Raw genomic sequence first — 14,351 nt, forward strand, 5'->3', positions numbered from 1 at the left:
ATCATTGTAGTTCCCCCTGTTTTAAAAATTAAACTTAACAGTTTTGACCATGGACAATTTACTGCCACAGTCAATAGTTTTTCATTGTGGACTGAACATACATTTATTTCCATTTCACTGTGAGGTGGAATCATGACATTTCATAAATACTAATTGGTGTTAACTACACCTTTCTTTAAAGTAGATCACAACTATTTAAAGCTACAGTGGGTCATAAGTTTAGATACAGGTATTCCTACGCACAAGTATAAACCGCCTCTGGAGACACAGCAGAATGTCTGGAATGTTGGTATAGAAGGTACAGCTTGCTCAGGAAGGACAGGCAGGGAAAATGGAAGGAGGTGTTGCCTCGTATATAAAAGGTGTATACACTTGCACTGAGGTTAAGGTGGAAATAGGAGCCAGACTTGTTGAAAGTCTCTGGGTAAGTATAAAAGGGGTAAAAAACCAAGGGTGATGTCATGGTAGAGGTCTATTATAGACTACCTAACCAGGAAGAAGTGGATGAGGCTTTATTAAACAACTAACAAAATCATCCAAACCACAGGACTTGGTGGTGATGGGGGTCTTTAACTACCTAGACATCTGTTGAGAAAGTAACACAGCAGGGCACAGATTATCCAATAAATTCTTGGAATGTATTGGAGACAATTTTTTATTTCAGAAGGTGGAGAAAGTCACTGGGGAGAGGCTGTTCTAGATATAATTTTGGCAAACAGGGAGAAACTGGTTGAGAATTTGAAAGTGGAAAGCAGCTTTGCTGAAAGTGACCATGAAATGGTAGAGTTCATGATTCTAAGGAATGGTAGGTGGCAAAACAGCACAATAAAGATAACAGATTTCAAGAAGGCTGACTTTAGCAACTCAGGGAGTTGGTAAACAAGTCTAAAGAGAAAACGATTCAAGAGATTTGGCAGTTTTTCAAGGAGACATTATTAAGGGGACAAGAGCAAACTATCCCACTGCGTAGGAAAGGTAGGACGTATGGCAAGAGACCACCCTGGCTTAACCAGGAGATCTACAGTGATCTGAAATTCAAAAGAGAGTCCTACAGAAAGTGGAAGCTAGGTCAAATTACAAAGGATGAATAAAAACAAATAACACATGTACATAGAGACAAAATTAGAAAGGCCAAGGCACAAAACGAGATTAAACTAGCTAGAGACATAGAGGGTAGCAAGAAAACATTCTACAAATACATTAGAAGCATGAGTAAGACTAAGGACAGGGTAGGCCCATTACTCAGTGGGGTGAGAAAGACAATAACAGAACATATGGGAATGGAAAAAGTGTTAAATGCCTCTTTTGTTTCAGTTTTCACCAAAAAAGGTTAGTAGCGATTGGACATCTAACACAGTGAATGCCAATAAAAATGAGGTAGGATCTGAGGCTAAAATAGGGAAAGAACAAGTTAAAAATTACTTAGACAAGTTAGATATTTTCAAGTCACCAGGGCCTGATGAAATACATCCTAGAATACTCAAGGAGCTGACTGAGGAGATGTCTGAGCCATTAGCGATTATCTTCAAAACTCATGCAATACGGGAGAGATTCCAGAGGACTGGAAGAGGGCCGATACAGTGCTAATCTATAAAAAGGGGAATAAGGGCAACCCGGGGAATTACAGACCAGTCATCTTAACTTCAATACCCAGAAAGATAATGGAGCAAATAATTAAGCAATCAGTTTGCAACACCTAGAAGATAATAAGGTGATAAGTAACAGTCAGCATGGATTTGTCAAGAACAAATCAGTCAAACCAACCTAACAGCTTTGTGGATGGGGGGAAGCAGTAGATGTGGTATATCTTGACTTCAGTACGGCTTTTGATACTGTCTTGCATGACCGTCTCATAAACAAACTAGGGAAATACAACCTAGCTGGAGCTACTATAAGGTGGGGGTTGGAAAACCATTCCTAGAAGGTAATCATCAGTGGTTCACAGTCAAGCTTGAAGGGCATATCGAATGGGGTCCTGCAGAAATCAGTCTGAGGTCCAGTTCTGTTCAATATCTTCATCAATGATTTAGATAATGGCATAGAGAGTACACTTATACGTATGCACACGATGGCGAGCTGGGAGGGGTTAAAAGTGCTTTGGAGGACAGGATTAAAATTCACAATGATTTGGACAAACTGAACAAATGGTCTGAAGTAAATAGGATTAAATTAAAGAAGGACAAATGTAAAGTGCTCCACTTAGGACGGAACCCACCAATTGCGCACACATATGAAATGGGAAATGACTGCCAGGGAGTAGTGCAGACAGGGATGTGGTGGTTACAGTGGATCACAAGCTAAATATGAGTCAATAGTGTAACACTGTTGCAAAAAAACCAAACATCATTCTGGGATGTATTAGCAGGAGTGTTGTAAGCAAAACATGAGAAGTAATTCTTCCGCTCTATTCCATGCTGAGACGGCCTCAACTGGAGTATTTTGTCCAGTTCTGGGAGCCACATTTCAGGAAAGATGTGGACAAATTGAAGAAAGTCCAGAGAAGAGCAACAAAAATGATTAAAGGTCTAGAAAACATGACATGAAGGCTTCTTCAATTATTATCCATATTAATTATTTCTATTACACCAGTCAGGGCCCCACTGTGTCAGGACCTATACAATATATAGGAGACATCCCCTGCCCAGTAGCACTTCCCGTCTGAGGCCCTGTCTACATTGGGAGTTTTGTACCAGCGTAGCTACCATGATGTAGTTACACCAGTGCAAACCCCTATTGTACATGCACTGCACCACTGTAATGCGTGACTTGTCCATAGGGAGCAAAAGTTGTTCCCATTACATGGGCTGTGTGAACTGAGCAGATGGTATCAATCCATTTCCTGCTGGACAAATGACCACAACAGTTTATACTAATTACAGCCCTTCTTGGCCGTCTCCAGCATGTAGGCACTTAGTGACTTGGAGACTGAACTCTCCTTGTCATTCTGGAGACGGTCCCCACCACTTCTGGCCGTGGGAAAGTTTGCATTTCAGACATCTGTTCTGTAGCCAGAGAACCTCGGTCTTCAGGGCTGGCAAGCTGACCCCTTTCACGTGCAGTAAATTCACTAAAGGACTGATCTTTTGCTTCACACTCCTTAGGCATGATTCTGCATAAACCATTTGCTGCTGCTAACCAGTGCCACATCCAGAGCCTGCAGTTTTCATGGTGTGCCTCCTGGCATTAATGGGTTATTTATTTATTTATATATAAAGGCATCAGTCCTATTGACAAATCAAAGCACGGATTATATGGGCACTCTGCTCATTTTTAGTAACCAAAAATTAATATTTTGCTTTAACTGGGTAACCTACAATAAAGCTTTTCAGCCAAGTGTAGTAGCCACATGTGGGTTTTAATAAAATAGATTCAGGAATCTCAGATCAGCTCCAAGGTAGTATGAAAATTATTAGAGTATTGTTTAGTTAGAATTAACTAGCAGTTGACATAGATCTCTGCAGTAGATGAAGCTATGAACAAACACTTACTCCCAATATACACTGGCTGTATATGTTAACAATACTGGAATCTGACTGTCCTATGCATCCAAATTTTCAGCTGCAGCAGAGAGGCTCCTCTTCAATTTTGCATGCAGCAATGATGACACCTAATGGTGGAAACATTTTTTTCAGCTGTGCAATCCCCAGAGCTTCTGCCTTTCAAGCCATATTTTTAGTAGTTAAATAGAGAGCTACAACTTTACTGAGCTACGAACGAATTCACTCCAGCACTCCCTCCCTCCTTCTCTCCTGTCACCAAGCAGTAAGTTAATCAGACTGAAACATTTGGGGTTCAGGTGAAGCCCAGGGAACAAGCATGCAGTTTCATTCTTCATTTAATTCTTTCTGATTTAAAATGGATATGTGCATTCCAGGTTGCTTTAGATTTAGTCTGAGGTTTAAAGCCATCATAGCTGTTAGTCAGAGCAGGGATTGTCCTGCTGAAGAAAAGTGTCAACTTGCACTACTGTGAATAATCCCTGAGGGAGTGCTTCTAAAGAAGCTTCTGGCTTGCGCTAGAATGTGTATAACATGGAGGTGAAAACTTTCTTTGGAGATTCCTGACCGATATTCGTGAGCTCTGGTGCATTTGCAGTACCTTTGAGACTCGCGGAAGATTTTCAGGAGCATATTAAGGCATACACCATAAGTAATAAACACTCATTTACAAAAGAATTTGCTTATTTACAAGCCAATACTCCCTTTTTAGTGGAGTTATAAAATGCTAAAATATTATTTTGGCATTAATACAACAAATGAAATATTTAAACAATTAAAGGGTCTGCACATTTTAATACTTAGGTGAAATTTCTGGTATCTTTTTGTTCATCTGTGTCTTTCTAGGAACCTACATCTTACATTAAGGGTGCATTGTGATGAACTGCTGATAGGGTGACCAGACAGCAGGTGTGAAAAATCGGAACGGTGGTGGGCGGTAATAGGAACCTATATAAGAAAAAGACTCAAAAATCGGGACTGTCCCTATAAAATCGGGACGTCCGGTCACCCTAACTGCTGAACACCCTCAAACTTCCACTGGAGTTGTCTTAACTAGGAAAAGTGTCTTGAGTTTCAGCTGTGTTTTGCCAACACATTAGCTAAACCCAACCTAAACTTGATCTTTTTCCTAGTGCAGATTCAGGGTGACACTGTTAGCTCAATTTTAGTTTGTCTGTTATCATGCATCTACACTAGGAAAAGCAACAATTTAGCTCATGTTAGCTAAGCCTGACCTAAACTTGACAGCTTTTTCTAGACAAGACATACCAACCAACTTTAATAGGAGTCGAAGGTACTCAGTACCTTAGTGGTATTTTTAAATACCATATCTCAGAGATTATATCCGATTTCATTTGGAGCACATAGTGTACAGAGCACTGGATCTTTAGCTAAATGACCCAAAAAAAAAAATTACTTCCCATGTGTCACCAACTGCTTACCAAAATACACACTTGGTCAGTCTACTTTCTCTTTGCATTGTAATGGTGAGTAATTTAATCATTCACCTGCATGACAATCGACTGGAGGAAAATACAGACAAAGATATTTCAAAAACACCTTAGAACGGCTATACTGAGTCAGACTAATGGTCCATCTAGCCTAATATCCTGTCTGTGACAGTGGACAGTGCCAGATGCTTCTGAGGGAATTAACAGAACAGGATAATTTTGAGTGATCCATCCCCTGCAGTCCAATCCCAGCTTCCAGCAGCTGGAGGAGTAGAGCTACCCAGAGCATGGGGTCGCATACCTGACCAGCTTGGCTAATAGCCATTGATGGACCATGAAGTTATCTAATTCTTTTTTGAACCCAGTAACTTTTGGCCTTCACATGGCAATGAGTTGCACAGATTGACTGTACTTCCTTTTTTTTCTTTTAAACTTATGTATTGAATAAACCCAACTTGTCAAAGGTTTTGTTTTATCTCAATGGTTACATTGTAGAAACTAAACTAATATAACACTTTGAAAATGTTTTACTTAACATTACAAAATAGATACAGGGGAAGGAAAAACAAACAAACAAACAAAAACCCTTACAAATTGCCTAACTATGCAATTTTTCATTGTCTTCAGACTTAATTTAATTGCCATTAGGCAGGGTAACAGTCCCACTTGCAATAACTTAATCATTCTAACCTACCTTTCTTACATCTGAGCTCTTTGGTTCTGTTGTCCAAGTTATGATTCTAGATACAGCAAGTCTGGTCTCACTGGAGTTCACAAAGTCTGTTGGGTCCATCTGTCTTGCCAGGGACTCAATGTACTTCAGGATTGCAACTTTTACCTAAGAAACGTAAAAGTATATTGTCATCCTTTGTTGGAGAGATGATGGAAGGTGGACATGGCTCAGAACTATCCTGTGCCAAACATAAAACTTGTAAGCTCATCTCTGCTCTATAATGAGCCATAATGAAAAAGAAACATGAATTGGACAATCTTACAGCTCATTGAACAGGTCTAGACCACCATCCTGCATGTAAATGACTAATGAAGACAGTATCAGAGGGGCAGCCGTGTTAATCTGGATCTGTAAAAAGCGACAAAGAGTCCTGTGGCACCTTATAGACTAACAGATGTATTGGAGCATAAGCTTTCGTGGGTGAATACGTCTGTGTCATGCGTCTGATGAAGTGGGTACTCTCTGTTGCTTTTTAATGAAGACAGAGTACCCTTCTGAAAATCTATTAGAAAGGTATACATAGTTTTATGGAAAATGCCTGTAGAATTTAATAGGGACTAAACTATAGGGTTTTATAGAAATTACTCTAAAAACCTATAGAATTTAATAGAGGATCTATAGAATTCTGTAACTAGAATACAATTAAATTGTATAGGATTGTGCAAGACACCTATAGGAAAGTTATAATTTTCTCACAAATTAGATAGGATTTTTACAAAAGGATATGAGCTGGTAAAAAGTAAAAGTTATTTCTTTACCTATTCCATAAAATGTATTTGTGTGTCGTATTTCAGAAACAAAAGGAACCTTCCCCTATACTGACTGCTTGAGAGGCTGCATCCTAGCAGTCTCATGTATATTGTAGCATTGTCTGTCTGGGCAAAAAACTTTGGACTCCTGTCTTAAGATTTTTTTAAATGCCCACGGTTGGGTTTCCACTAGGCTCTGAATTCCTACTTATGGCAACAGTGTTCTCCCTCCCTTTCATAAGACACCATATGCATTACTGCATGCATCTGGAAAAAAAAGAATACATGATTCCTGGAGTTTCTGAAGTTCATTCACCTTTGAAATAGCCAACTTGCATAGAAATCTCTACACACACCCTATATAGCCCAAACATATTCCTTTGATGGAATGCAGTATCTCAGATAACAAAACAAATCTCAGTCTAATGTTTCTCCTTCAGACCGTATTACCTCTGTCCCAAAGAGACCCATTAATATCATGGTTGGAATTAACAAGAACCATCTGCCAGGAAGAGAGGAAACCTACATTCCTATGAAAGCTCCTAGAACCTGCCACCTTCCTTCTGTTTTGGGATCTTAATAGGTTGATTGTGTCCCTGGATAAATGTTTTAAAGCACTTCAGTAACGCAGGAGAATAGATCCCATTTTCCAAAATGACTTAGGCATTTAGGAAGCCAAAGCTCCACTGATTTCCTAGTGAGACTTTCAAAAACAGCTTGATTTCAATGGGAATTATGTCCAATGGCTCATTTAAAACCCACACTAGGTGTACGGTTGCCAACTGTCTAATTGCACAAACCCAAACACCCTTGCCTCACCTTTGCCCCTCCCCTCCCTGATGCCATGCCTGCACCCCACCCCACCCCTTCTCTGAGGTCCCACCCTCTGCTCACTCCATCCCTCTCCCCCCCCCCCTACTTCCATCGGGCAGGGGGTTGGGGTGCAGGAGGGGTGTCTCCCAGAGGCGACTGGCATGTCCAGCTCCTAGGCTCAGGGGCAGCCAGGTGGCTCTGCGCACTGCCCCTGCCTTCAGGCATCATCCCCCGGAGCTCCCATTGGCCATGGTTCCTGGGAGCTGCGGAGTTGGTGCTCGGGGCAAGGGCAGCACGCAGACACCCCTTGGCTGCCCCTGCGCCTAGGAGCCAGAGAGATGTGCCAGTCGCTTCTGGGAGCCGCGCAGAGGCATGGCAGGTAGGGAACCTGCCTTAACCCTTCCGTGTTGACCGCACTTTTAGCGGCCTCTTAAAACCTCCCAGATTGGTTTCAGTAGCCATTGGGAGATCAGTTCCAATTCTGGGAGACTCACGGCCAATCCAGGAAGGTTGGCAACTTTAACTAGGTGCCTATCTGCATCTTTAGCTGCCTAAATATCTTATAGAATCTGGCCCTTCTGCACTTAGCCTAAGTCAGTTTTGAAAATGGAACTTAGGCATTTTTGAAAATTTTACCAAAAGGTATCAGTACATGTAAAATATTGCAAAATACACCAAAAGTATCATGTTTTATAAGTGTCATATTATACATGTGCTTTCAAGTAGTTGTTTTCCCTGTGACTATTAGGTACTCAAGTATGATCAAGTGTTTTAAAACACATCCTGAGATTTAAATGGACCATGTTTATGTTGCAATGCAAAGGTTTTCATTGCTTACCTTGAGGTTTGGTGTTTGGGTCTGATCTACAATAAATCTCATCAAAATGTTAAACTGCTGATCAAACGGAAAAGAATCCCTGTTCAGAAAGGGGAAAAAAGCTTTCCATTATTATTAGAACAAACACATTTTAATACATTTAAACTTACAGAAAAAATTACTAAAGAATCACAGAAACAGCCTTTAAATATTAAAACATTCTGTAAACTTCACCTGTTTGACCAGCTACCAAATGGGTTGAATACCACAAATGTAAATGTGTTGAATGAATTATTCAATAACACTGGTGAAATCTGTCAAATCAATATATTCACAGAAAACTACTCAGCCCATATTATGTACATCCTTCCTGCTTTTGTGACCCCTGTTCTTCCTTTCCCTACTTTATGTTGCTTTTTCATTTTCTAATCAATAGCAGATCATGGTTTATCTTTTCCTGAGTTAGCTTCAGTGTTTGATTCCTCTTTTCTTTCCCTCTCTCATCTCCTTCTCTTCAAGTGGATTTTAAAAGCCCTATGCAAATTAACCTTTCATGCCACCTCTACCAGAGTGTGAAAATGTGGTACATGTGACATCCTTGGCTAGGCAGAATGCTACAGTGGATTGAATATGCATGCTAGGAGGCAGGAACACCTGAGTTCTTATCCTCATTTTGCTACTGATTTGCTGGATGTTCATGAACAAGTTTAAGATGCTCAGCACTTAATATTAAGGCACTATTCGTTTTCTGAACAAATGACTAGTGTTCATCATCCAAGCTGGGAGAAATAAAAAGCACAATCAAACATTAAATATGAACACAAAGAAACAAAGCACATTAGATGTCAATGTTCTTTCACTTTTAATAATCTAAAGTGCTAAGAGCAAGGTAAGTACTGTATGTTCGCTGTTATTATTATTTGTATGACTGCAGCACCTAGGAGCCCTAGTTGCGGACCAGGACACCATTGTGCTAGGTGCTGTACAAACACAGAACAAAAAGATGATTTCTGCCCCTGTTTTCTAAATATATGAGAAATTATTCTGCTCTCATTTGCATGGATGTAAATCAGAAATAACTCCATTGAAATCAATGGAGTTAAGCAACATAAAATGAGTCCAGTTCCGATGAAAATCTGCTCCATTATTTTAACCTGATACTGGGGACTACCTGCTTTGTTACATTGGCGAACATCCAGACTAACTTCACTGGGAGGTTAGTCCAGATTGACACGGGGTAAATCTGGTCCATCTCTTGAAACAAGAGTGGGTAGCATAGTTTCTGAAACCATCCATCCATAAAACAAAGCAGGCCTAGGAGGTGCACCGCCGGTGATGGATTAAAGCATCCCTAGAACTTTTGCATACCGTACCTTGTTACATCCAGAGCTTTCTGAACTTTTGCCTGCACAGATCCTAGCAAGTCTGCTCCCATTTTCTTAAGTAACTGTGTCAGGAGAACGAACAGCCAATCTTGCAAGTCGTCTTTATGGATGATGATGAAATCTACCAGCGTTTCTAGAAACATGCTGAAAACCTACAAATACATGCAAATTTCAAAAAGGGGAAATAACGTTTTTAATCAGAAATGATCACAAGAGAAAGTCTACAAAGAATCTGGGTTTTAAAATGATTTTTTTTAGAGACAGTTTTATGAATGAATATTCTCAGTGAACATGTTAGCACTAGAAATAACTGTCATTAAACATCCAGGATGTGTCGTATTAAAATGTCACACTAAACAGATTAAGGAAGAAGGAATGAATACACTTACTCTCTGTTGTGAGTTCCACCGCAAAGCAGGCCATGCAACAAAACAAACCACTCGTTAGTACACATAGTGAATCAATGCTGACTGCTCTGGTGCAATTTTTCAGTGGATTCATAGATGGCTTATAAAAACTTTTACAACATCTTTCTTTTTTTAATCATCGTTTTTTAAATATCATACATCTTGGGCCAAATCCAGTCTCCTTACTCATGCGAGTAGGAACTTTAAAGCCAACACGTATACTCAAATGAGTAAGGATAGCAGGATGAGGTTTGTTTGTTTTTTAGATGTGTATATATGTGTATCCCTTTATGAATTTATGAAATGAACGGGTTTTTTTTCTATTCATTTTTCCCCCTCCCCCAATTCATTGCAATATCTATGGCACAATCCCAGGAGCTCCCCCAAATGCTAATTGTATTCAGCATGGATGAGCCCCTGGTTAGCAGTGATGGGCCAAATTCTGATCTCAGTTGCATTGGTGGAAATCTTGAGTAATTTACCTGATGTTAAATTTGTGTCATAACATAATGAAGTCAAATTGCTATGAAGTCTATAAAGTCAATGAAGTTACCCAAGATTCACACCACTGTAACCGAGAGCAGAATGTGGTCTACTCTACAACAGTCTAAAACTTTTCACAAGTTGCAAATGTTGTTGCAAACATAAAAAGAGTCACACCACACCCTAGCGATGCCACATCGGACAGAATTTTAAGAGCCAAAATGTTGATCTCTTTTGCATGGGAACTGCCAGGCAGGATCAGACCAGTGGCCCATCTAGTTCAGTGTCCTGTCTCTAATGGTGGCCATAACTAGATCTTCAGAGGTAGGTCTGCAGTAGGCACATATGGAATAACCTCTCCACACAGGAAGTTTCTGCCTGACCCCCATCAGTTAGTATTGGTTTACTACATGCCCTGAAGCACTAGGATTTATTAACCTAATTATTTCTTTTAACCCGTTCTAACATAACTGCGGATGTTCTCATCGGGTATATAAATGTCTAACCTTCTGGCCACAACGTATCCCAGATCCTTCAGTGGGGAGATCTGTCCCAAGCAGTATTAACTTTTTCAGAAAAAACTGGAGGGGGATGATATACACGCCCCTGTTCCCACACCTTCCTAACCCTGCTTGCATGGGCAGAGTGCCACACAGACTGAGAGGGGGATGTGTGTGTCCTGGAAGGTACTCAAGACCCCGTTAGAGAAGGAGAGATCGGTAGGTCTATGGAGAGATGATCTTGGCCCACTGCTTGGAAGGATGGTGTTACAGAGATACTGAAGTGCTCATAGGATTAACGTTGCTTTAAGTGTAAAATCACCCTGCAGTTTCCATACTGCTGCTTAATACATATAAACGGCCATTCCTACTGTACCAAAGCCATGGCTATTCAGGGCTTCACAGATGTCACTGTGCTCCGTATCATGGACAGCTACTACAGGAGCAGAAATAAAACCCAGATCTTTCTCTTCCAAGGTCTGGATTCTGCAAGGTGAAAAGTGCCTTGAAAACGGCTGGACAGCCAACTCCTAGCAACTTGCAGGATTGAGCCCCTGGAGCACAGAACCCCACCACTTAAACTAATGCAGGGTCCGCAACATGCGTGTCATCAGTTCCAATTCCATCCAGTAGAGTCACAGGCACAAACACACAATTACCCAGATCCTGACAGCACAACTGTACACACTGTAAGGGAAGAGAGTAAGCCAAAAATGCATTACCTTGCTGTGAGGGTCAGCAAACATGCGCGTAAAGATCTCACACAGCCGTTTTAATTCGACTCGGCTACAACACAAAACAAAACATTATATTAAAGCTAAATCTTTTACTCACAACAGAGTAGACTAGAACTGTCATTGAAAAAAGATGGCGATCTGCTCTTTTAAATTAGATCTGGTTGACCTAACTTATGTCGGCATATAGCCGCAGTAATTACATTATTTGTGTGTGCCTACACTTTGCTCTTTTGTGTGGGCGGTGTGTGTCTTCACCAGGAGCCTTTATATGGATTGTACTGGCAATGGGGGGCATTGTCAGATGGCTCCTAAAAGCCAGCGACAGTGGACGTAAGCAAACAGTGAACCGAGATAACAAAAAAAAGTAGACAGGGTTCTTTGTGGGCAGAATTCTCCATGGGTCCCTGCTTTGGTAGAGCCAGTTACATAATATTTTTAGTGCTAAAACTCCATCGCAAATGTTGCAAAGAATATTGCCCAAATCCTAAGTTCCTTATCTGTCTTCCTTACTCAGGCAAAACTTCCAGCAGAGCCAATGAGAGTTTTGCCTGATTAAAGAACAAATGAAAACACATGAATAAGCTGGATGCTGGGTTTTTTTGTCTTCTCAAACTAGAGGGAACGGGTGAATGCAGGGAGAACTCCAGTTCAGGTCAGGATTATAGGCTTCCTTTCTCCTCAAAAAGGGTTTCATCCATAGACCTCCAACCATGCAGATAAAACCAAAACAAACCTCAAAGAGTAGGGAAGGGTACAAGAGTAGTCTAGAGTTAGTGTGACCTTTTTAAAGGTAGCTTATTTATAAATAATAGGAGATATTTTCACCCAAATAACGGTATTCTAAGCATAAAAACTGATACAGATTTTAAAAGAGCATAAGACAAAGATGGCAGTCTCCTGAGAAGGAAGAGTTGGATGCAGAGGAAAGCAGTCCTTGTAACACTGACAAAGCAAGCTGTCAGCTTAATTCAGTGTTGAGACTGCACTGTTTCCAGAGAAACAAGAAAAAACTGTGACTGCTCTACAACTCTCGCCCGACCTAATGGGGATTGCAGCTCCCTCTGAACGAACTCCTTTTTATTTCCCTAATGAAATTTATCTCCAGACGAGGAATACAGAAGGACAGCTATTCTGAACTGCCTTATTTTCAATGCACACTGTCCCAAGGTAATAATTTGGGTTCCAAACTAAAATAAACAGCTCAACAACATTTTCTCGAGGGACTTGCTGGCCCTGGCTATATCCAGTAGATCTAACGAGGATGAGTTTATAAAAGAAGGACTTTAGAAAATTGTAAAGAAACAGTTAGCATGGGTAAGTATAATGAAACTCTGATACCATCTTAGACCCCGCAACCTTTCCACACACAGAATGCCCACTGAAGAGAACGCATGATTAAGGCTGCGAGTCTTTCACGGAGGTCATGGAAGAACCGTGGTGCTGCTGGCGCCCTGGACCGCCCCCTAGCTGGAGGAGCAACAGCGGCAGTGCCCCCGACTGTCCCCCGACCAGAGCAGCAGCAGCAGCGATAGGGTAATGGGCCGCCCCCACTCCCACCCCTGGAGCAGCAGCAGGACCCTGGGCTGCCCCCTCCCCGACCCAAGAGCAGCTGCGACCACTGGAGCACCCCTCCACCACAGCAGCAGCATCTGCTGGAGCACACCCCCTTTCCCCAGCACCTAAGATTTAGTTGGGGGTATTTTTAGTAAAAGTCATGGTCAGGTCACTGGCCATGACTTATTGTTTATTGCCAGTGACCTGACCATGACTTTCACTAAAAATACCGGTGACTAAATCGTAGCCTTACGCGTGATCAAACCCTATTCAGCACAGAGTACTGAAAAAGGACCCTTAACCAGTAAGTTCAGAAGAGTAAAATATCCCCTCCCTTATTAAACTTGTTATATAAATTAACAGGATGGGTTTACAGGTGTTGCAATTGCAGGGCCAGCATTAGCGGGTGGCAAACTGGGCAATTGACTGGGGCCCCACGCCACAGGGTTCTCCACAAAGCTAAGTTAGAGGCTTCAGCCTGGGGCAGTGGGGCTCTGGCTTCAGACAAGGCTCTCAAGTCTCACACTGAAACGTAAGTGTCATATTTATATTCCAATCGATGTATTTTAAAATGAGAGAGTCAGCAATTTTTCAGTAATCGTGTGCTGTGATACTTTTGTATTTTTATATCTGATTTTGTAAGCAAGTAGTTTAAGTGAGGTGAGACTTGGGGTACGCAAGACAAATCAGACTCCTGAAAGGGGTACTGTAGTCTGGAAAGGTTGAGAGCCATTGCATTATGGTATACCAAAAACAGTGTAAATGGGAGAAGCACATTTTAAAGCCCTTATGAAATGACCAAGTTTAAAAAGTTTTTACCAGGCCATGAAAAGATGCATCTGTAACCTCAAGTCTACGCCTCCATATGAAAACTTCCTAGCACCTCCTACTGAGGTGCTATAGGTATTCAAATAAATGATTGGAAAATCTTTTTCTAATGGTAAAAGTGTATTTTTTCCACCCTCTCTATTATCAGTCAGAACACAGCACTGTTCTCAAACACATTTTTGCTTAAACTGCTAATTAGAACAAAACAAAAAAAAAAACTTATAAGCAACTGAAAAAGACCCTCAAATGAAATATTTACCCTGCTACCTAGCTAAGGTTGTGGAATTGTTACCCAGACAACTACCATTTCTAAATGCACTTAAAACACCTTTTTATAATATTCCAAAGAGCAGATTTTTTTTAAATGAAACTATTTGTTAACATGTTCTCTTCAAGT

The 14,351-nt window shown here is 40.9% G+C and overlaps 1 protein-coding gene across 13 annotated transcripts in view; it reads right to left on the reverse strand.

The window, feature by feature from the left end:
• CLASP1 (cytoplasmic linker associated protein 1) overlaps positions 1 to 14,351 on the reverse strand; it is a 267,069-nt gene that overhangs the window by 53,978 nt on the left and 198,740 nt on the right. For all 13 annotated transcript variants that reach the window (XM_045031770.1, XM_045031772.1, XM_045031768.1 and 10 more), the window contains 5 exons: positions 11,558 to 11,621; positions 9,835 to 9,837; positions 9,434 to 9,597; positions 8,082 to 8,160; positions 5,643 to 5,786 (listed from right to left, as the gene is read on the reverse strand). In XM_045031770.1, coding sequence (XP_044887705.1) covers positions 5,643 to 5,786; positions 8,082 to 8,160; positions 9,434 to 9,597; positions 9,835 to 9,837; positions 11,558 to 11,621 — 454 coding nt within the window. The remainder of the gene's footprint in view (positions 1 to 5,642; positions 5,787 to 8,081; positions 8,161 to 9,433; positions 9,598 to 9,834; positions 9,838 to 11,557; positions 11,622 to 14,351) is intronic.

The sequence above is a fragment of the Mauremys mutica genome, chromosome 10 (assembly GCF_020497125.1).
Source record: "Mauremys mutica isolate MM-2020 ecotype Southern chromosome 10, ASM2049712v1, whole genome shotgun sequence".
Taxonomy (NCBI): domain Eukaryota; kingdom Metazoa; phylum Chordata; order Testudines; family Geoemydidae; genus Mauremys; species Mauremys mutica.